We start from the raw sequence: 22,313 nt of genomic DNA, 5'->3' as shown, positions 1-22,313 counted from the left end.
AACCAAATAAAATGAAAGCAAATATGTGAAGAATGTTTCAAAACACTTTTTATTTTCACAAACTTAACAGAATCCTGTCATAGGATTGACTTTGCAAGACTTCAAAACCTTGAAAGGCAAGTTTTGAAACATGTTTGATGTTGATATTGATCTTGTTTTGCGATAACGAGTTGTTGTTAAATTCGTTTTCGTTAAATTCATCTCACTTTCTATCGAATTGTTACTGTATCGACATTTCCATTTCCTCTAGTCTGCTATAAGTCTGATTTCAGCAGACTCAATTACACAATCTGTTATTTCCATTCGTACAAACATTGATTTGAACCTTAAAACGTAAGAGATTATTGATTACTAAGAAAGATAGGATCTACGACAAACGCAAATGAATTTGTTTCTGTGACAAACGCAAATGAATTCTATTATTCATGCATCGTTTCAAAATGTCAAACTCAGCTTGAAGCATGCCTTGTTCCTCTTTACGATAAACACTGTATAGAATGTATAAATGTGTTGCCAACTATGAGCAATTAGTTCACACGATCTGACCATCATTTAATTGACGGCGAAAGGTAAGGTAAATGGAGGTAAAACGTTCTGTTGCACACACGCTCAAAGTACGTGGATTGTGGAGCACAACTTCGGTTTGACAGGTGCGCGAACCATTGTTTACATTCCATGCGGATCTGTTTTTGCAAACTAATTCGCCTAGCTGTCATCCGCCATTCGATGAACGCATTGTACAAATTATCACTGGAGAATGTTTACATCGAGTTAAGCATGATGTCGTTGGAAAGTAAACATGTTTCATTCGAGTGAATTAGCTAAAACACTTGGAAAGAGAGATAGAGATGGGAAGGGAAAGAGTGAAAAAGAAAAAAAAACTAATTACATGCGCGCGGATCGAAGGCGAAGCTGCACGAGGGATACTGAATGTTTATCACCTTACCTCGCCCCGTGCTCCCCTACGTTCCGGGAAACCCCCCCGCCGAAAAAAGGGCACCTTTCGAAGGTAATCCCCTCAAAGGCGACAATTACAGGACGTAATTAAGCGAACGTGCCGTTTTTCCACGCGCTAGACCGGGAGAAGAGGGAGGGGGGGGGGGGAGGGGTCGGGAAAAACCACTTTCCCGAAAGTGAAGCGGACCAAGCGTGCGGCGGCGGGGAAACCGGCTCGGCACGGAGAAAACCCTTTTATAACTCATTGAATTTTGCGGCCAAATTCCTAAGCAATTTCGCCTACTTTCACCGTTCAGTGTTCGCTTTTCCTCGGTGCCCCGGTGGAAACCCTCCCCCCCCCCCCCCCTCCCCCTCGTTTTCCGGTTGTCAAGATGGCAGGATGGAAAGCTGCGGACCGGGAGCGGGCGAGGTGGAGGAAATAATCTTTTAAGAGGAGCGTACATATTTTAATTACTTATTGTGCTTAATATGATGTAGACATTTTCCGCACTCTCGGGTCTCGTCTTGCGCTTGCATTTTCCCTCCTCGGTCTGCCACTCTCTCTCTGCATTTGCTCTCTCTCTCTTTCTCGCGTGCGCTTTCGGGCAGGGTAGGCAATGAAAAACAGTTTGTCAGAACCGCAACCGACGCTTGTGGGGCGCACCTCCAGCGTCACACGCTTTTCCGACTGGTGTCATGTCACCCAATGTGTGTGGGTGTGCGCGAAAGGGAAGGAAAACCACCAGTTCCGTTGGTAATTTCATTGAAGGACCAAATGCCAAACGCTGGAATGCCATCCTTGGTGTGTCCCCGCGCGTACCGTACGGCTCAGTGGGCGTGGTTTCCGTAAAGGGGCCACGGTTTTTCACCATGCAGCACCGCCGCTGGTGTGTGTGCGTGTGTGTGTGTTGGTGTGGATTTCCCTGGCGCACCGAGGTGCCGTGGCTCGGTCGGTACAGCGCTCAGTCGACTTTCGCTAGCGCAGCCGGCCTGTCGTTTCGGTTTGTTCGGAAAATCGCGCGCGCGACGTTGGTGCGTTCGGACGTTTGGTAACGTTGGTGTGTTTGTTTTCCCCCCGCCCCCGTCGAGTGTTCGTCGAGTTCAGCCTCGAATCAAAATTCCCCGATCAAGAGAAAACGAACCAAAACAAACGGCAAGTAAAAACGGCGAAAGCGGAAAACTATCCTGACACTCCTTGGGTGACAGCACAAACACAAGCACGTAGCTCCACGATCAGCAACCATAAACCGAGTGGACGTTCCCGGTACAACTCGGATGGATATAGCCTACATGTGCATGAAAGAAAAGAAGTTTTCCGAAGAAAATGTTGTTGAGAAAAAAAGAACCCACTAAGGCTCACTAAGCTGCACTAAGCTAAGCGTGCGCTGGATATCCGTCGATAGTGCCTAAATGTATGCTATCCGCAGTGCACCGAACGGACAGATACCCTTCGAACAGCCGACCATGCCGCTCGGACAGTACATTTGATGGTGGACGGCGGCTAACAAAGCTACCGGTGGCGTTTTACGCGATCACCATCGCGTTACGTGTGTGTGTCTATGAGTGTGTTTGCGTGTGTGTTTATGTTTGTTGTGAGAAAAAAACAAAAACAAACTGAAACCTTCTTTGAGCACAGTATAACACAATATAAGGGAAGCGGTTTAGGCGCCCGAACAAATCAAGAGTGAGCAAGCCAGTGCCTGAAGCCACTGTATGTGTGCGTGTGTGTGCGTGTGTGTGCGTGTACCGAAGAGACTGTCGTTGTGATTCCGCGTGTGAAGTATGGTAATGATGCAATCGCCAAAGTCTGACTGCGGGCACCCGGAAAGCCCTTCACTGTCGCAACCCAGTTCCCCGCCAGCCGCCACCGAGACGACGGCCGGTTCCGCTTCGCCCAAGACGGGCCTGCTGAAAGGCGCCACACAGGAGCCCGAGCCGCCGGTGGACGGTGGCACTAACGGAGGGCTGCTGCTGCGGTTCGCCGAGGAGAGGAATGGCGGCAGCAAGTGCCCCGGCACCTTCTTGGATTTGCGCGCCAACAACCTCAGTGCCAGCAGCAACAGCGATAGCAGCAGCAGCGAGGCGCTCGACGGCGACCACGACCACGAGCCGGAAGGGGACGGGCTCGGAGAGCAGGCGACCGACAGTAGCTTTGCGTCGTCGGCGGCTGAACAGCAGCAACAGCAGCAGCAACAGCAGCAACAGCAGCAACAGCAGCAACAGGCCCAAGAGCGATCGGTCAAGTTGTCCATCGAGCGGCTGAAGCATCTAGCGGACGGTCATGCCCTGTCGGTGCGTCACCATCCGCTCCACCATCACCACCATCACCACCACCATCAGCATCAGCATAGTGCGGCGCAGTCGGCGGCTGAACAGCTCGTGCTGGCCGCCGGCGGCCACTTCGCGTCCGGCCCGGCCCATCCGCCCATGGCGGCCTCCGTGGTTTCTGTGATACCGTCCGGTTCCGTACTGCCCCCGCTCCATCCCGCCGCCCTGCATCCCGGCCACCCGCCGCACCACACGCCGGTGGCGGCTGGTATAGCGCCGCTGCAGCCGTCCTCGTGCTTCCCGCACGCGTCCGCGTCCGCCTCAGCACCCGCGCACTCGGCGCATCCCCATCAACACAGCCACCATCAACGCCACCATCAGGCCGCGGTCGCGGCGGCTGCAGCGGCGGCTGCGGCGGCTGCTGCCGCTGCTGCTGCCGCCGCCGTTGCCTCCGGCTCCACCCCATCACAATCGCAACCTCAACACCTACAACAGCAACAGCAGCAACAGCAGCAGCAGGCGGCTAGAGAGCAACAGCCTCCGCAGCAGCCACACGAGCCGCCTCACCCGCACCAACAGTCGCCCGGGACACTGCTTCCGGCCGCCCACCCGTTCGCTATCAAATACCCCGCGGGCAGCGCCTCACCGACCGATCTCGAGATCGAGCGGTTTAAGATAGCGCGCACCGCGATCAACAACAGCGCCGCATTCGCAGCCGCCGCCGCCGCCAAGGAGCTGTCCGACATCGGCTTCAGGATACAGCTGCAGGACGGCGGCCAACACGCCAGCAACTACGCACGCAGCGACACGAGCGAGGAGCTCATCGTCGACGGCAACGAAGAGTGCTCGCAGGATGCCATTTCGGTAAGCTTCCACTCCTCCACCACTGTTACCCACTGCCCTGATTATTCCGTCACGCGTATCAGCCGCCATCTCACTCTCGCTCTCCCTCTTCCGCTCTCTACTTTCTCCAAGGGCTGCCCGGTGGATCTGACGCGCTCGATGGAGAACGGCAACGACTCGAAGCCGCTGACGATGCGCGACACCGACAAGGAGGCGGCCTCCAAGCGGCTGGCGTTCTCGGTCGAAAACATTCTCGACCCGAACAAGTTCAACGGCAAACACACCGGCGGCGTCTCGGCGAGCGTTGGTGGGCCGGCGTCGGCGGCTCTGTTCGGCGCCAAGATGAACGGTGCCAGCAAGATAGCTGCCATGCTGGGCAACACTGCCGGGGCCAACTACAACAACAACAGCTGCACCGTCAATAACAACAACATCAGCAGCAGCAATAACAACAACAATGGCAAGCTGTGGGGCCAGGGTGCGATGGAGCGGGACGACAAGCTGGACGACGATCACAGCGATTCACGCTCAGGTGAGTGAGTGAGGTCCTCCCCCACTTGGACCATTCTTATATGGCAAGCGGCAGGTGTTGTTAAGAGACCATTGATTCTCATCAATAGTGCACACAGTACAAGCAACGTTTGTCGATGGTTAGTGCGATGTAACCAAGTAGTGAACACGACTCTCTTGTCCATACTATCACAATAGAGGAACTCTTCAGTGAAATACTACTATTGCTTACTTACAAGATAGCTGACAGTCCTTTTCTGTGATTCAGAATGGTCCTCTAAGAAGTTTTTAACACCTGAGTTGCCCACTGTGATACCCCTTGTGAAACGTCTTCTAGAACTCTTTGACTCACACGAATCACTGTATTGTAGGTGTTGAAAATTTTGCGTTAAGCAGTACCTCTTTCTTCACCAACATAAACTCCGTGCCTTAAAGATGAATCAGAGAACAAATGCTTCTATTAACTCATATAGTCCCATCTTTGACTGTTTAGGCAGGTATTAAGAGCAGAGAAGTAGTATGTAGCGTGGCATATCCGCATACTTGACAGCAAGTAGCGCTTGCCAAATTGAAAACAAATAGATCCTCCTCTGCTTGGGGAAAAGGTCGATCTAATCCTTCGTTCTGAACTCCGTAACTCCAAGGTGAAACGGAGAAAAAGAAAAGAAGTCGCAAGATACTGTCATCAGATGGGAGAACTAATCAGACGAAACAACCGTAAGCCGGTCCTATAGCACGGCTACTTTGCGGATCTGGTAAACCGATGGTCTGCTAATCGATGACCTAAACTCTAGCAATCACGTACACTGATGTCTGTGCCTGATTACCATTGTTTCCCACCCTCTCCGAGCCCCTGTTTCCCCGATTTTGGTGTACCTTGTGCTATCTTCTGTGCAATTCTGTGACCTGTAGAGGTGCGTGAAGGGAAGAGAGATAGAAGGAGAAAAAACGAGGACATTTAAACTAGCAACAGCGGTCTAAAAGGGATTTCCCACTCGCTATCGGCATCCGGCCATCGGACGGTGCAGACGGGACAATTTCCTGAGCCGCGCATTACACGACTTCCACAAATAGATCCGCCGGTCAGTTGCAGCGGATGCGCCACACCTGGAGCCTGCATGCACAAACAAACGGCAAACAACAACCCAAAAGGCGTCAAATCTTTGGCCAACTGCAGCACGGATCGGTCATGATGGTGCAGTTTTCCCGGGGCCGAAAAAGTGTCTACGTCTACAAAAAACCCGCCCAGATAACGCATCGTTTGTTGCACGATGCAGAAAACCCGATGCTCGGACATATTTGCAGACGGTGTTGCGCGCAGTTGTCTTTTGCGTTTTGCGTTGGGCCCAACGAGTGCTGCTGGTTAACCTATTCCGGGCCGCTAAAACCGCCAGGTAGATCGCACTTAAACCAATAGTAACGCTGCACCGTTGTTTGCCGTCATTCGGGCGCTATCGCTGCCGTTGCATCCGCTTGGTGAAGTGAAACCGTGCCGTGGTCAACTATCCGGCGGAGGGAGGGTGTGGGGGGACGGGGACTGCATGACTTTTTCTCCGGACATCGCCAATCGCAAACGGGGGAATTGCAATCGATTGGCATTCAGAGCCGCCTGCGGAAGGACATCACGGAGAGATTGCGGCGATGGTCGATTAAGCGGCGACTCTGGAAGGAAGAAAAAATAAATGTCTCCACCGTTCCTACCCCCACCCCTTTCCCTTTTTACCACCGGCTTAGCCTGTACCGAGTCGGATTGTTTTCCCTTCCTTCGACAAACAGCAACAAAAAAAAGCACTTTCCCGGGATCGGTATCGCCAATTTCCAATTTGCCAAAAGCCTTATTGGTTGCGCTTCGCGGGCCCGGAAACCTTTGTTTTCTCGCATATCCGTCCGGGTCCGCTATCGCTGCAGTGTGCAGATTGTGCATTCGCCGCTGCAACGTCAACGATGGCAACGGTTCACGTCCACGCTTACTAACAGGGTTTTTTTCCGTTTGTTTGTTTTGCAATCGGAAAACAATTTCTTCCGTAAGGCCCTATCTCCTGGCGCAACTGTGTAGGGGGGTTTTCCTCGCCCCATCATATTGCAGCGGATTGTAGGTCATTTGGAAAACGCCATACTTTTTTTTTGTTTTTTGCTAAACTCTCGGAATCCGGTCGTGTATTCTGCATTCCAACCTAGCTGCAAATGAACTTTTACGGGCAAAAGTCACACACTGCAAGCGTTTAGGCAAGAAAACAGACGGCTTAAGCTCCGCCTTTACGGACGTACGCAGTTTTCAACCTGGCGTTGGCAAGTAACGCACAAAAAACTCGGTTTTTTTGTGGAAAATTGTATCCATGCAACATAAGATACGCCGCGAGGGCAGAATCGCTTTCATTTTGACGTTACATTTTTTTCTCGGCATAATTTGTACTTATTCTACGTTCAGATAACAACAGTAACGCACCGAGTACACGTTACTATAGTAACGCGATGATATAACGCTAACCTCATCGAATAATGCTGTTTGGGAAGGTGAAAAAAGGAATGTAAAATTTATATGTCACATTTTGTTCAATTAATCCTATTGCTCTTCTTTAAAAGAAATGTTTTGTTTAACGACACTGACAGTTCTTAAACCTTAGTCTATGCTCCGGTACTTCAAATGGAAGTGAGTACACTTAGTAAATTTAAAGGAGATTAGTATGAAATCTGAAATCGAAGTTCAAAACTCTCATGTAGATCTGGTACCAACACTAGCCTTCGAAGTGTGTATCGCCTATAACATAAGCGTTTAAGAACTTCAACTAGAAGTGTGGTGTGACTAGGAATTGTTGGAAACCTTGACTAAGAAAGCGACCGCCAGTTCGCTGTTCAGTATAGTATAGTAAACAAATGTCAAGAACTTGTTTTGCATTAACAATCTGGCGTTGACCCAATGAAGATTCTTTACAAATTATCTTCGCTAGAGTGCTCATGAAATGGACATTCATGTACGATGTAAAGGTCATGAAATCTCTTCTGAAAAATGGTCTTGCCAGTTCTACGGCACTCCGGCTGTTGGTTCGAAACCTATTCCAACAGAAACAGGATCGGCAAGAGCGACCGAAGGCGCTCGAGAGACGAGTTCCGCGCCAGATCCCGCCCGACCGAGTGCATCGGGAAACCCATTAGTGCGCATCATAGCCAATTATGATTACCGTGCAGGTCGTTAGGACCACGTAGAAACGTCGCAGTTAGTCGACCCCGCAATGAAAACTGGGTGGTTACTTAGAGGGGGAGAGTGAGAGAGAGAGAGCGTAGTGAAATACTATCAAATGTCAGCGGTCTCCGTACCGACGGGGAAATGTCTTTCCAGTTTCGCTTCAGCAGCTCGCGTGCTGTAGGTGGCGATGATGATGAAATAGTGATGTTATGGCTGAAATCGAAACGAGTGCGAGTCCTTGCGTCCATTGTGCATATGTGCGCGCGTGTTTGTATGTGTGTGTGTGTGTGTGTGCACAGGTGCGACCATAACAGCCACAGCAGAGTGGGCGAGCGAAAGTCTAGTCGCGGATTCGTGTCCGGCCAATGCACCGATTTATAAATAAAATATTGATCAATATTTAGTGGACTAATTAGTGCCGGTTTTAATTATAATTGTCCCCTATTAAATATCCACCCAGCCAGTCACCATTCCTCCCCGCTCCTTCCTTCTCATTTCCTCTTTCCCCCTGCGTGGAGACACACTCCCACACACATACAGGCAATGTCGGGTGAAATTAACGCCATCTACCATTTTGTGCACGATCGTCTCGCACGTAGGTTATTGGACGACATTTATTGGAGTAAAACGTCTAGCTTTCTATCCCATTTTCCCTTACTCCCTCGTCTCTGTTTTGTCATTACTTACTGGGAGGTTACTAAGGTTAAGGTTAGCTTAGTAGTTTAAAGTGTTTTGTTTTGACAGACATTTTGAGGTTAGGATTCAGCCATGAGCCTACGTACAGTCCTTAGGAGGAGCTTCTACCAGTGTGTTTATTAGTGTACGTCGTGTGTGATAAAGTACTGTGAAAGTATTCTCGGTGCTATCCTTGAGGTTGAACTCGTACTTTAAAGGCTGGAGTTGCGGGTTTAGCGTAGTCGAGTTCGCGTCCAATATGATATGAAACATGGCGATGGGAGAAACCCACAGAGATACTCGTACCCTTAGAACTACTTATCGTGTGGGATGATGTTGTCTTGTTGATTGTTTTTTCCTCTCATTTTTTGAGTTTTCGCAATGGCCGCCAAACAACGTTGGACTCGCCTGTGGAGGAGTGGTACCGGGCGCGCTGACTGGTGACATTATTGTGGTTCACATACATACACCAAATCTGCGCATGTTTTCGGGCCCAACCGCCACCAAGGATGGCTTGACACCTCCCCAATAGTACGCGACACACACACAAATCCACCATGTTGCAAATGGGGATCCGTGTGCCTCGAAGCGCCAGTGTCGGGATTTCGACAATCCGTAAATCTCTCGTGATGACGTGGCCCTTGACCGAAGCCCGCTGCGGTGAAACAGAGAGAACTAGTACACATATGTGTGTGTGGGTGTAGGTGAGGAAAAAAGAGGGATATAGAGTGAATGAGAGAGAGCTAGCTTTGTGAGGGAGGGGGGGTTTATCGTGTGCGTGTTTGCATGAGGTCGCCCGTCGTCTTTGGAAGGCAAAACTTTATAGGCTCGGCTCGTTTTCCCCCGGCGTTTGTTGGCAGCTTAAACTGACTTATCGGGGCTCTCAACTTGAAGCCCACAAACACCTTCCACCAACGCATCCCCAGCCCCCCCGCCCTCTTCCCGAGGTCGAGGCACCTTCCCCGGGCGAAAGGATTGCACCCGCGGAAGTTCAAACGACCGGAAAAAAGGGGTTCGCTCTGGATTTGCTGGGTTACGGTCGAGAGCACGTCGGCACGTTGCGCCACAAAACCCGGCCCACGTCCCCCGGACCAGAACCGAGGAGCCCGCTCGGTGACGTTCACGGTGTCATTAATTTAATTACACGGCTGAGTGGTGGTGCCCGGTTGTACTCCCGCAAAGCGATCCGATGGTGTGATTTTCGCGCGGTGGCAGGATAACGAGTTTCCGGTACACTGAGCCGGGGCCCTGGGACCTGGAACTCGAGCACAACCCCGGCCTACGGGATAGGAATTTTAATTTATATTTTTCTACCGTGTTCGAGGCCTTCGAAGAACCCCTTGGAAGTGGTTGGAGAAAGGGGTTTAGAGGCGGGAGGCAGGGATTATGAGCATTAGTGTAGTTAAAAGTGGTGGCGATATCCACCGCACCTACCCGCAACCCAAGTCAGTGGGGAGGGGCGGGCTGAGATTTGCCAGGGATTATTGTTCTGTCGACGCCAGAAACACGCACCCGGACAGGCAGGTCCCGGAGTTGGAAGAGTTGACAACATCGGAGCCCAAACCCCAATCTACAAACCGCGGCCGCTCACGCCAGCCGCAGGTGGCATCTCCCGATGGGAATACGGCGTTCTTTAATGGACCATTGTCACGTTGTCGTTAATTATTTCATCATTTACCACCAGGCGGCCTACGTCGGCAGCAAACGACGTGATTACGATAGTGCGCACACGTACACTGTCTCCGCTGGAACGGGCTGCTACGGGCAGAGTCGCCAGCACTCGTGGATGAATGTGTCCAGCGTGCCGTAGCTCAGGCTGGCTTTTGTTTCGTTCGCTGCCATTTTGGTTCGTCCAAAAATTGAATAGACACACTACCGAGCTGACTCTAGTCAGATAGTGGATAGTTTATTGCACCTAGCGCAACGCTGACACAGGACAAACGTTTGACGTAGTAGTAGTAGTAGTACCCGTCGGTAGTACCATTCTGCGGTGTCACAAAACAAAAAGAGGTCGCATCCAAGCGGTGTCCCTAGCTGGAAATCAATAGCTTGACTTGCAGCCTTTCCGAGAGTTTCGAGACTCCCGGACACTGTTCGATCCGGCGGTCGCAATGCAGTAGGACCTGCCTGGATCTATCGGTGCATCAATTAATAAGGGATACTGTGCTTTGCCTAAAACCCGGTCCTGTTCACCGCAAGCCGATGACGGTCGCGTCGTCCTCACCTCGGTCTCCGCTGCGTTCTTCTGCTCTGGATCTCTGTGAAAGTGATCCAGAATACATCCTCTTCGAGCCTACCATCAAACATGCGCAATTTATCCAATGATTACGAATAAATATTCAAACGGCTGCCCTTCGGACTAGCGCCGGGAAGGGATGGTGTTCCAGTACCCGATGGCTACGACGTCCCCCTTGTACGAGTGTGTTTGAAAAATACTCAACAAAGCATTTAAGCTTAATTTACATGCTGTGCGTGCAGATGGTCCGGTGTCGATCTGCTGGAACGACCTCCGGAAGAGACCATTAAGGGAGGATGCCGGCCGGGAACCTTCCCTGGATCAGGCATCAGGCACCTAGGCGAGGTTGTATCGGTTTTCTCTCCATAATTGATGATATTGTACCGATTGCCATTCTCCTCCAGCTCGTTGTGCTGAACCGGCCCGGATGAGATTAGGTTACCGTTCGGACTCGTCCGGTGAACGGTGCAGTGTGACCATAATTAAAGGATTTAGCAGCCCAGGCAGGCAGGCAACAACACAGCATCGACCCCGACCCCGTCTGGGAGGGTCTAAACCGCCATTTGCGGGAAAGAATGGCAGATTGCGTATGCAGATGGAGCTGCTGCCAGATTAAGTCCTGCATTTCTTATCATGCAATCGTCGTGCGTTCGGGGAACCTAGGCAAAAGGCTTCCGGTACGACGGTTTGGAGCGCCTCACTTAGAGTTAATTATTTACAGTTATGGGCCCTCCCCCAGCCCGACGGTTTCAAGGTAAACAAGGCGAGAGGCTTTCGAACGCTGACGCTTTGAGGAGCGTTCCGGAAAGTGGATTGCTTCTGTGTAGACGAAAGTTGCCCGCTAATTTCTAAGTCTCGGAGGTCTCATAAGCGCCGAATACCGACCTGCTTGAAGTGGGCTCTCAAACATTGCCTTTCACATCCATACAGGACCGGTTACGTTCGCATCAATCGTCCAGGATTAGGACACGCACACACACGGACGCCGACATTTTCCTAACCTCTTTTCCGCCTTCGGAATTCCAACCCAAACAGCGTCAGGCTGTAGTCCGTCGGTCGATAGCCCCGACAGCATCCAAATCAACTGCCGTCGGCTCGGTTTTGTCCAGAATTTTCCGGAAGCAAAACGAAAAAAGGCGGGCCTGTGACGGATGTCGATAAAATTCAAAGCCGCTTTCTTAGCGGTTATCTACAGCCGCTTGCCAGCTGCGTCAGAGCAGACGGTTGCCTCCGCCAGCGGTTAATCGAATCGGTCCAGCATTCTGGTGGAAATTATGCTGGCTCGAAAAGCCAGCGAAAAATTGCCAATCGGAAAACCCCATGGAAGTACGCGTGGACGGGCTGGGGGGGTCTATTTTCCATTTTGCGTGCTATTTATTTCTCTTGTGCTCGGCGGCTCTCTGTCGTCCTTCCCCCTGCCCCTCCACCCCTCCCCTCCCCAGCCACTAATGGCGTCGACCATTTTGTAAAAGCAAGCCCGTGCACAAACGGGAAATGGGTATTACAAATTTGAAGCGGGCGCGCAAAACTTTATCCACACTTTTCCACCCACAAGTGCCCATTTCCCATTTCGTTCCCACTCTCTTTCTCTCTCTCCCTCTCGGTGTACCATTTTCCGAGCACAGTGATGATTAGCAGCGTCATCTCGAGGCTGCAGTTTTTCGGTCCGAAGCGTAGGAAAATCACGACCGAACGATGGCATTTGCCCGAACCCCTCCGCGCACGCCGGACTCCGGGCAATAATAATAAATCTCCCCCCCCCTTAACCGCCCCTCCCCTACACCCTCCCCCACCGCTGCTACTATTCGGGACGCTTAATTTTCCTCCCCATTGCCGACGCCACAAACTGCTGGTAATTTTATGACGGGTTTAGTAGAGTGCGCTAATTAATCGAAATTTTATAATTACCTGACTTTGCGCGAGGGATGGGGAGATGGAGCGCGGGGGGGGGGGGGGGGGAGAGTGAGAATAATTAGTATTGGTCTTTCTAACTACGGATACCGACGCCACCAACACCCCCCAGAACGTGCTTCCTTTCTCCCCATTTGCACGAGAGAACTACGAAATCGCGGCGGACATTTTGGATCCTGCCACATCCGGCGTAGGCGTAGCTCCCTCGTCACCCGCGTGCCTGTGTGTGTGTACGTATGTATATTCGTGCCTTGGAAAGAAAGAGAGAGATAGGGAGCGTGCGTACCTGTGTGTGGAGTGCCAGCGAGTGTTTGGAACCGGTATCTGTGTGTGCCGCCGGAAAAACCGCCGGTGTGCGGTAGTTCAATTAAACCTGGTAGTTTATTAGCGGTCAGCGAAAAACCGGCGGGAAAACGCCTTGCACGGCCAATTAGCTCCGACGCAGGCGGTTCGGAAAATCGGGCTGCACTCACCAACGCAGCGTCGGTTCCGGTTTTGGTTTCGTTTTTCCGCCGACGGCTTTCTCGTCGGTGAGTGCGCCTGTATCGCGGCAATCCTGGTACGTGCCAGGGAGTGTCCTGAAGACATCCAGTGTTTCAGGCTGTATTAGCCCGAATAAATGGAAGCAAACTAGAGCCTTTAACATTTCAAACTGCACGCTGAATAACAAACTATTTGAACTTGAAGTTAAAAAAAAAAATGGCGAATGATGACATTCATCCATATTTCTGCCACCCGTCGAGATCTGCAAAGTGCAATTCAGCCTTCAACCAAGTGTGCGTTACCTAGTGAATTGCAATGATAGGGTTAGGGACTTCAAAAACCTTACTTAGTTTAGAGTAAAACTATATTGCGAGTTTATTCATACGTGAATTGTGTATTATGTTCCATTCATATTGAACCTGTGACATACAATCTCCTGTTGAGGTGATAGTTTATCTTTCCGAAACTGGGATTCATCGTCCTAGGTATAGGAATCTCAATACCTTCATATAGACAATGTTCAGAAGTTTCATTTCTTGATAAGATGTTTTTCAATGTGAGTGAAATAGTAGTGTATGTCGTCGAATGTGTTATAGAACGGTGTAACTCCTACTTATATTTGAATTAGAAGATGACACCTACAGAGACCTTCCTCGAGAAGGTGTTTTAGATCCTGGCGAGCGCTGGTAAAAGCTCCCAGTTCTTGAGACCAAAAGATGCGATGGAGAACTCCACATCTGAAGTAGTTCACAACTTCTTGGATCAAAGGCCAGCCGTCGACAATAAAACGATGTCATCGACAATTAGAGTCGGAGATACTCCAAGCACAACACATAATATCCTTGTGTTAGTAATGAATTTAAAAAAGAATTGTGAACTGTATAGCAAACGTTCCACAGAAACCAGTGGAATGTTGGGATTTGGAATCGAAACCAGTTCCTACCAAAGTCGGGATATAATGAAACGACATCTTTTGACGATAGTAGTCGGTCCTAAATAGTCCAGATATTACTACAGGCTATAAGTAATAACTTTACTAAACTTACTTCAGGAGTGTTTCGACACAAGTTCATTACACTGGCGCCTTTGACACCTCCACAAGAGCTTGTGTGGGTTAAAGTCCTATAAGTAAGGTTGGTTACTGTTGAGTACATCCCTTCCAGCCGTGAACTGCTTAGCTGAAGATCTTCTCCAGCTGAATCAGAACTCCAAGCGCTCAACTTGGAAACACTTGCTTCCGATTCCGAGCTACGCCATGTCGACTCCTTTGCCCTCCTCCGCTCTCTCCGCCCGTGGGCACCCCTCCAGCTTCCTTGTACCCGCTAAGTATCAATTAAACGCTGCCGTCGGCCGACCACCAATCGAGCATTAATCTGTGTGATAAACCGTTCAATTGAAATGCAATTAAAAACCGAACGCACCCGCAACCGAGACGGCGGCTCGATGGTCCGCTCGCGGCCCGTGGATCGGTTTGCCAACATGGCGTACCAACAACAACAGCCATCCTCGCGCCGGGTGATCCGAAATCTCGTCCCGAACGGTTCGAATCCCCTTGGCAATTGAATTGGGATGGAGGGAAGGACGTAGGGGAAACAAAAAAACACACACCCTCCCGCACACAGACACCCGGACGGTCCGGGCGTGGAAAGGCTTAAGGGGGAACACGCTTGCCATAGGAGTAGCAGTCCGTATTGCGCAACACGCACGTCCCGACGACACGCTGGTTTTGCCGGTAATCTTGAACTAATTGATGGCAACTGGCATTCAATTTGGCCAGCTCGAGAGTGGGGTTTTCCCGGGGACCCACCCGGGAACCAGTTGACAACGATAATAAGAGCCCGAACCGGTCAGCGACACCGACACAAGTGTCACCGCAGAGTGCAGGAGACTTCCGGGAGATAGAGAGAGAGTCCCTGGCGTGTTTGTTTGTGCGAACGCGACCGCTGAAGCGAGTGACAGGTAGCGCGCGGAGGGTGGAAAGTCTGAGGGAAAATCAATTCCCCCAATCGCCAGTTCGGTGTCGGGGTCATTCCGGAGGGGTTTGCCGTCGTTGTAGGCCGGTACCGTCGAGCGGTAATAAAATTAATTCAATTCGATTCCAATAAACCTGCAAACGTACATCCATCCTTCTGTCCTCATTTCCTCCGCTTCCTTCCTTTGCCGGTAATTGATTGAGGTTAGGATTGTTACTAAACGCCGTCCGTACGTGCTACGCATCCGTCGGCGAAAAACCCCTGGCCCATCAATTGGCTCTTAAGGGCTCGGGGAAATGTCGGAAAATCTGAAGAAGCTGACCGCTGGGAGCTGCTGATGATGATGATGATGATGTTTTCTTGTTTTTCCCTCCGTTTCCCCGTGCTCCTGGTGAAGCCGATGAGCCGACATTTCATTTATCTTCCCGGAAATGGTCGTTTTCGGTCGCTTCCTTTTATTCCTCGTCGTCGTCGGCGTCGTTAGCCTAATCCGCCACCATTTCCACATTTCCCGTGGCTCGCACTGCTTGAGTCACACGATAATTGGTCCTTAGCAGGCCGTTGTTGCGCTTTTCCCGACACATCCGGGCGACGAAACAAACGTGAAAGGAAAATGTCACACAGTGACTCTCTCTCTCTCTCTCCCTCCCTCTCTGTTGCCCCGGGCGATGTTGCAAGTGGCGCGCGTCGAAAATTAATTGGACCGCATATTAGCCCGGAAAATTATTCGCCACACCAAAAACCCATACCAACAACGGCCGGCGTGGTGCACTAATTGATCGCTTTTCCCGCCAACTGTGACAGAAGCCAAATGTGATAAGGGACCGGGTCGCACGGCTTGACATCTCTGTTTTTTTTTACGTAACGTGACGTTCTGTGTGCGGTTGTTCTACTTCGTTTTTTACTGTTTTTCAACCGATGTGCTTGGGGAAGTTTATCTTCCTCCCAATGCCCTTTTTTTCCTTTTTATTGTGCGATGTTAATTTTAAAAAATTCTTGTTTATTCAATTACATGAACTTGGTCTTGAACAACACATTTCTACCACAACACACCCTTGGGCGAAACAAAAATCACAAAATAAACCAATTGAGATTAGTAAACAAGCGAACATAAGGTTACTTTTAGTTGGGAGACACAATATTGATGAGCAATCCATAACAAACAAAACCCATCTGTCACCCGCGTGATGTCAAAAGTGAATTAGCGAAGGTTTTGCAACGATAACCGGAGTGGAGTCGCTAACATCCTGACCAACATAATCGTACGTAGAATGAAATGTTGGTTGCTTCAAGTGAGTGTTTGTTCAATTTGTTCTGCGTGTGCGATTTAGTGATTCTTATCCTGTTTCTATTTGTAAAACGTTCCAACCCACCTTAGTGAACTTATATTAGCACAATCAATGTTGTTTTTCGTTAATATTCCTATAGGAGGTGCCCGGATCTTCGTTAAATAAGTTTGCGTTTTTTTATAATTATGGTGCAGTAAAAGTTTTATCATTAAATCACTTTTTTACTTTACGGAAACGTTATTTAAAAACATGAAAGACACTTTTACTAGTATTATCATGTTCGTATGCATGTTCGTGCTTTCAAGAAATCCACCGTTAGTACCCTAATTTTGCTAAAACCATTACTTTCTTATTTCAACTTTAGTTTCACAATCGGTCTTATTTTTAAAATATATAATTTATTTTATTGTGTTCTGTTATAATTTATTTCTTATGTGTTCTAGTTATTTATTGATCTTTTGAACTTCTTCTTTTTATCTGGTAAACATTGGGCTGGATAATTGGGAGTCTACTGTATTTTCTACTTTTGCTTATATTTGTGACAAATAAAGCATGTCTTGGAAAAAGAACAAAAATGGGGTTTTATTGTTTTTATTCGGTTTCATTTTAATTTGGTTTTCCTTCCGATTGCTTCCGAGCGCCGGATCTAACTTTGTCACAAGCCATTTCCTCTTTTCGGGTGCATGCCTGTCGTCCCCGACGGGACGTAGAAGGTTCCGAACCTTTCCGGAACCTTCGCACACCGCAAGCGGCGGAGCGGAGGAGCGTGCGGAGAAGCAGGGGCGGGATTTTATGCAAATTGATTTCCGATTTAACGGTTCGGTGGCGTTTACTTTTGCGTACGGCCGTACGTTTCGGGCGCTGGTTTTCCAAAGAGGTTTTTCCACCACCGTGATTAGTGTTTTACGACGCGTCCTCGCATGTCCTTGCTGCTTGTCTCTGACCTAAAGCATTGTCGCACAAACACCCACACACGCACGTATATGCTTGCTATAACATATCGCATCGCCGATTCGCTCGGTTTTTCTTCGAGGGAAGGGCGTTAAATTAATTACTTCTGCATCCAACCGTTTGGAAATTTCCTTTTTTTCTCACTCCTACCTCTCACTCTCTCTCTCTCTCTCACACACACACACCTTCGGGTTTGGATCGTTCGTTTGATTTGGGGTTTTGCAAATTGATTCCAGAACCGACATCGGCATCCAAATCTATTTTCGAAATCCTAAAACCCGTGTAGGGAAATAAAAATGGCGCAGAAAATATCAATATCCTTTTGGTCTCACTGACACACACACACACATGGGAAGGGACATTAAGTAGGCATTGATTGGAAACGTCTTGTTCCACTTGCGATCGGCTGTTGCCCGGGTTTCGGGCGGAAGTGTCGGTGTTCATCACTTTGCCGTTTTAATTACGTCACGCGCGCAGCAAACACGTGCTTTCCACGAAACTTTCACGCCACCGCTTTCCACCAACGAAAGGGTGGGGGGGAGTATCCAGCCGCCTGCCTGGTGCGAAAGAAAATGATGATAGGAAACCCGGGGCCCGGAAGCAAAACATCGTTGTGCTCGAGCTGGAGCTGGATGTTGGTGTTTTCGGCCGGAAATTGATATGTTTGCTGAAATAATAAATTGTGTTTCCACCCCTCTCCTTCCCCTCCTCTCTCCACCTCACACGCCGAGCGAAAACTTTGCTGACGGGAAAATGATGATGATGAGCTGACGATGCTGCCGGGGAGTTCAGGCCTGTCGGCAGCTCGCGCTGGAGAAAATGCCATAAAATAATTGCCATAAATTATAATCTCTCCCGCGACGGCGAAGGGGGGGGATGCTGCCCTGCCCGCGGGTGGTGCGAAAATGTGCGACTTTTTGTCACAATTACCTACTCGATTACCCATCGACGGCGTTGTTGAAACACACACACACACACACATTGCTTAAGGGGGTGTTTATGCTTTTTGCGCCCCTGGTTTTAGATGACGCCTGAGCGGACGCGTGGGCATATAAAATTAATTAATGAGCTGTGTACTGATTTGCGCATCACCATCATGGTAACGTTTGTATTTTTTTTTTTCGCACCCTCTCTCTCCCTTTTCTCCACGCAGTGAAAGATGTCAACGACATCGACCAGGACGACATGGGCGACGACACGATGGGCAGCGACATGGAGGACCACGGGAGCGAAACCGACTCCAAAAAGGACGGCTCGAACAATCGGAGCGGCGAGGGCAAGTCGCAGGGCAACAGCTCCAAGCCGAGACGGTAATTTACCCTTTTTTTTCCCTCCCCCCTCGCGTATCCTTTGCCTGTCAACAGTCAGTCCAATTTTCCGGTTCGGTCGATGGCAGCTTCCACCAATTAATAAGGAAACCCATTTGGGTTTTCGTGTTCCTCAACACGTAACAACCTCCGTTTCCAACGCTGTCTATATTGCGCTTATCTTATTGTTTCTTCATGTAATATCAATCTCTAGTTTGTTGACACTTTTAAACATTTTGATTATATTGAAACAATAACCGTGATTATTTTCTTCTTGATTAATTAACCCTACACTACCGACGAGATGTCGTTTTAGGTCCTCTTTCTTGTAGTACTTTTATGATTTTTTTGTGAAATTAAGAAAAATCAATTCCATGCCAGCGTCAAACGGTACAACTTGTTCTTTCAAGTAACGAACAACAAGAAATCAGAAACCTTTCAGTTAAATGTAACACAATTTCCAAAAGTTTAATTTCTAGCTGTCACGACTTTTTTTGTTTTCAATTTGTACAAAGACATTTGATATATTCACATGAAGTGCAATAACTTCAACGTCAACACAACACAAACTACACAAAAAACATAAGCAATCGAATGGCGGCTTGTTTGTGTTGGTTATCGTTGGTAAACTGTGACTTTATTTTCACTATAAAATGTTTTATAAATCACTCATTCTTCTACCACCACCGATAGAGTGTGCTTGTACGCAATACTAAATTAAACTACAGCCATTTTTAAATCACCGAAAATGGCATGTTAACAAATGATACCTTGAGATTCGTAAACATGAAACAAAGAAGTGGTTTACGCAGTTAACATTACCGTTTGAGAAGAAGTATTAGAAAACCAAAGGAAGAAAGCTAACAACAACCATTAGTAATAATCTGTTGAATGTTGAAATGCAGGAGCAAGCAAATAAGCACACTGTTATAGTGAAGTAGCAAGTTGTGAAGTTTGTCTATAAAATACTTAAAACTCAAAATATCGAATAGTGTGGTGCGGATGCTCTTGTCACAGTGATAAACAAGTTATCGAAAACAAGCTATAGAGCTTTAGTTTGGGTGTCAATATCAAAACAAGGTCCCAGAGTGCGTGCGAAGCTTCGGCTGCTTTTGGGCCATCGACCGCTTGTTGTTTTAGTTTCGAAAACTTTTGAGGGTCCCCTTTCACCGTTTCTCTATGCTCTGTTTCATTTCGCCAACCAGCGCCCGGACGGCATTCACCTACGAGCAGCTCGTCTCGCTGGAGAACAAGTTCAAAACCACGCGCTACCTGTCGGTCTGCGAGCGGCTCAATCTGGCGCTCAGCCTCAGCCTCACCGAGACTCAGGTAAGCAGGAACCTGCCGCCGGCAGCACCATGCCACCAGAGACTGACTTGCGTTGTTCTGTCATTCGATTAGGTCAAGATTTGGTTCCAGAATCGGCGAACGAAGTGGAAAAAGCAGAACCCGGGCATGGACGTCAACAGCCCGACGGTGCCGCCGCCGAACAGTGGCGGCTCGTTCGGACCGGGCTCGTACGCCAGCAGCCTGCTGTACCCGCACGCCATGCCCTACCCGCCCTACGGACCGTACTTCCACCCGCTCGGCGGCCACCATCTTGGCCACTCGCACTCGTAATCGTGCGGCCTGGCCTGGCCCCCCATCCCGGTTGTGCAATAGTAGGAGTGTCCCATCACCCCATCTTCCATCCCGGACGCCAGGGATGACTTCCAGCAGTGGCAGCCGGTCGCATCCAAAAGAACAAAAACCAAAGGGAACAACGGAGAAGAAAACGGAAACGAAGGGGCAGAAAGTAACAATTTAAGAGCGTTTGCGGGAGCGAAAAAAAAACCAAATCAAAATTTTTAGCATGTAACAACCTACACGTAATCAAACCAAACCATCACACACAAGTACACACAGTAAAAAAAAAAACACGAACAAGTCAACCGAAACAGACACAAGACAAGAGCAAACAAATCGATAATGTTAAGATTTCCCACTTTGACGTAGCACATAGTGAACCGACTTCGGCCTATAAGTGCAGGTAGATGCGTAGGGTAAGGTAAGGGCCCCTCCGTCCACCATTTGGGGGGGGAGGAAAGGGGGAAAGGGCCCCCCTTTGGCCACTTCCACATCGAAATACAACCTTCAGCGAGAAGTGTCGGGCGAGCTGTACAGGTTAGGTTTGCAAACCAACGGGCGCGTTTGGGTAAGCGATATTCGTTTCTTTCTTTACTTCCTTTTTGCATTAAAAAGTAGCCCTTTTAAAAAAGTAAGTGCGTTGTACATTTCATCTGTAAAATAAAAAACAAACAAACATGTCTATCGAGGCCAAATAGCAAATAGAAGCAGCAAGGGGAGGAAAGCGAAGGAACAGTGGAACGGAGCGGCGGAGAAAAGGGAGAGCGAACGAGCGGGAGTGAAATAAAGCGATTAAAAATGGTAACAAAGTATAAAACTAACAACAACCGGCACAGAGAATTCGTTTGTCACACCAATCCGAAGCAGCGTGAACGAAAGAAACTAGACAAAATGTCACTGTGGGGTTATCGTAGCTTCAAAGACATTTGTTTTTCAGGAATTCAACTATATTGGAGGCTTGTTGGCATGGGTTCGAATCCCAGTCGAGTCCGGATCCTTCGTCGCAAGAGCTAGCGATTGTGCCAACAATTTAAATGACACATGACTGGACATTTTTCTCTTTTATTTATCTCTTGCATGAGAATTTGACAGCACTTATCGAAAATTAGTGTTGTTTAATATGACAACCCCTCCAATAGCCTGTTCTATGGTGTCCACTAGTACTGAGAAAGAAGCGAAAGAGCTGGCAACCTCGCTCCGATCCTCATCTGTGAGCGAAACTAGCTCATCCAAAGGAGCTAGCTCATTTCGCTCCTCTCGTAAAATGCATTGCTCCACTAGAAAAGCTGCTCTTGTGAGCGAGAAAAAATGTGTCTTTAATGACGTATCCAGTAATAAGAGACCAGAAGAACGACAACCAACATGGAGTACCGCTTCCAGTGCCAGCATGTCCGTCATTAGCCGGCGTAATCATTCCTAAATGAAGGGCGATTACGTCGAGTGAGTACACATTGTCGGCCGGTCATTGCTCGGCGGGGGCTCGGAACCGGCCGGGACACCAGCCGGCAATACCCAGCAACTTGCACCGAGCTGCACAACGAAACCGACATAACCAACCAACCAACCAACCAATCATCCAAACAATAATAGCGATAAATACGACGACCCGTACAAGCAAACTCTCCCGGGCCGGCTCGGCTCTATTATTTACAAATGATCGTTCCATCTGTCGAACGAATCCCCGCGTTACGTCCGCACATCACACCTCGCAGATGCGCACCCCTGGCGCGAAGTAAGGCGAAACACACGGCATACAAGTATCACTCACTCGCACTCGGTCGAGTTTCGTGTGTCCCCTGGCGCGCCTGGTGACAAATCTTCCGGGAGGTGTAAGCAAAACCTTAACTAACCGAAGGAAAGGATGCGAACCGGGGTGCGAACAACAATGTCGGGTTCGGGTTTGGTACGGCTGGCGAGTTTTTCATTTATTTTCTTCCCCCTCCCGCGGGGAAAACATTTCAAGTGATTCCAGTTGAGCTGCAAAATGTACAATTAAACGAAATTAGGGTTTCGCCAGGGATAAAAAAAAAAGTGAACGCCAAAGTTATTTATCGCCTTTAAAACTCCGCCCGGGCCGCACTCTCTGGAGGATCATTAATTTTGACTGTTTCTTTGATTGTC

The 22,313-nt window shown here is 49.1% G+C and overlaps 1 protein-coding gene across 1 annotated transcript; it reads left to right on the top strand.

The window, feature by feature from the left end:
* Nucleotides 1-2,718: 2,718 nt before the first annotated feature.
* On the top strand, nucleotides 2,719-20,186 carry LOC131291324 (homeobox protein slou). Its single transcript, XM_058320522.1, has 5 exons — nucleotides 2,719-4,068; nucleotides 4,180-4,579; nucleotides 18,413-18,569; nucleotides 19,772-19,895; nucleotides 19,968-20,186. The coding sequence occupies exons 1-5, from the start codon at nucleotides 2,719-2,721 to the stop codon at nucleotides 20,184-20,186; spliced, it is 2,250 nt and encodes a 749-aa protein (XP_058176505.1).
* The last annotated feature ends 2,127 nt before the right edge of the window (nucleotides 20,187-22,313 follow it).

This window comes from Anopheles ziemanni, chromosome X (assembly GCF_943734765.1).
Source record: "Anopheles ziemanni chromosome X, idAnoZiCoDA_A2_x.2, whole genome shotgun sequence".
Taxonomy (NCBI): Eukaryota; Metazoa; Arthropoda; class Insecta; order Diptera; family Culicidae; genus Anopheles; species Anopheles ziemanni.
Note: the sequence above shows the minus strand (reverse complement) of the source record. Positions and strands in the feature narration are given on the sequence as shown.

What these genes read in the sequence shown, in the direction of transcription:
- LOC131291324 (XM_058320522.1), top strand. Translation starts at nt 2,719, where the DNA reads ATGGTAATGATGCAATCGCCAAAGTCTGACTGCGGGCACCCGGAAAGC. An exon ending in GCTCGCAGGATGCCATTTCG is followed by an intron (nt 4,069 to 4,179) that starts GTAAGCTTCCAC and finishes ACTTTCTCCAAG; the next exon opens with GGCTGCCCGGTGGATCTGAC. An exon ending in TCACAGCGATTCACGCTCAG is followed by an intron (nt 4,580 to 18,412) that starts GTGAGTGAGTGA and finishes TTCTCCACGCAG; the next exon opens with TGAAAGATGTCAACGACATC.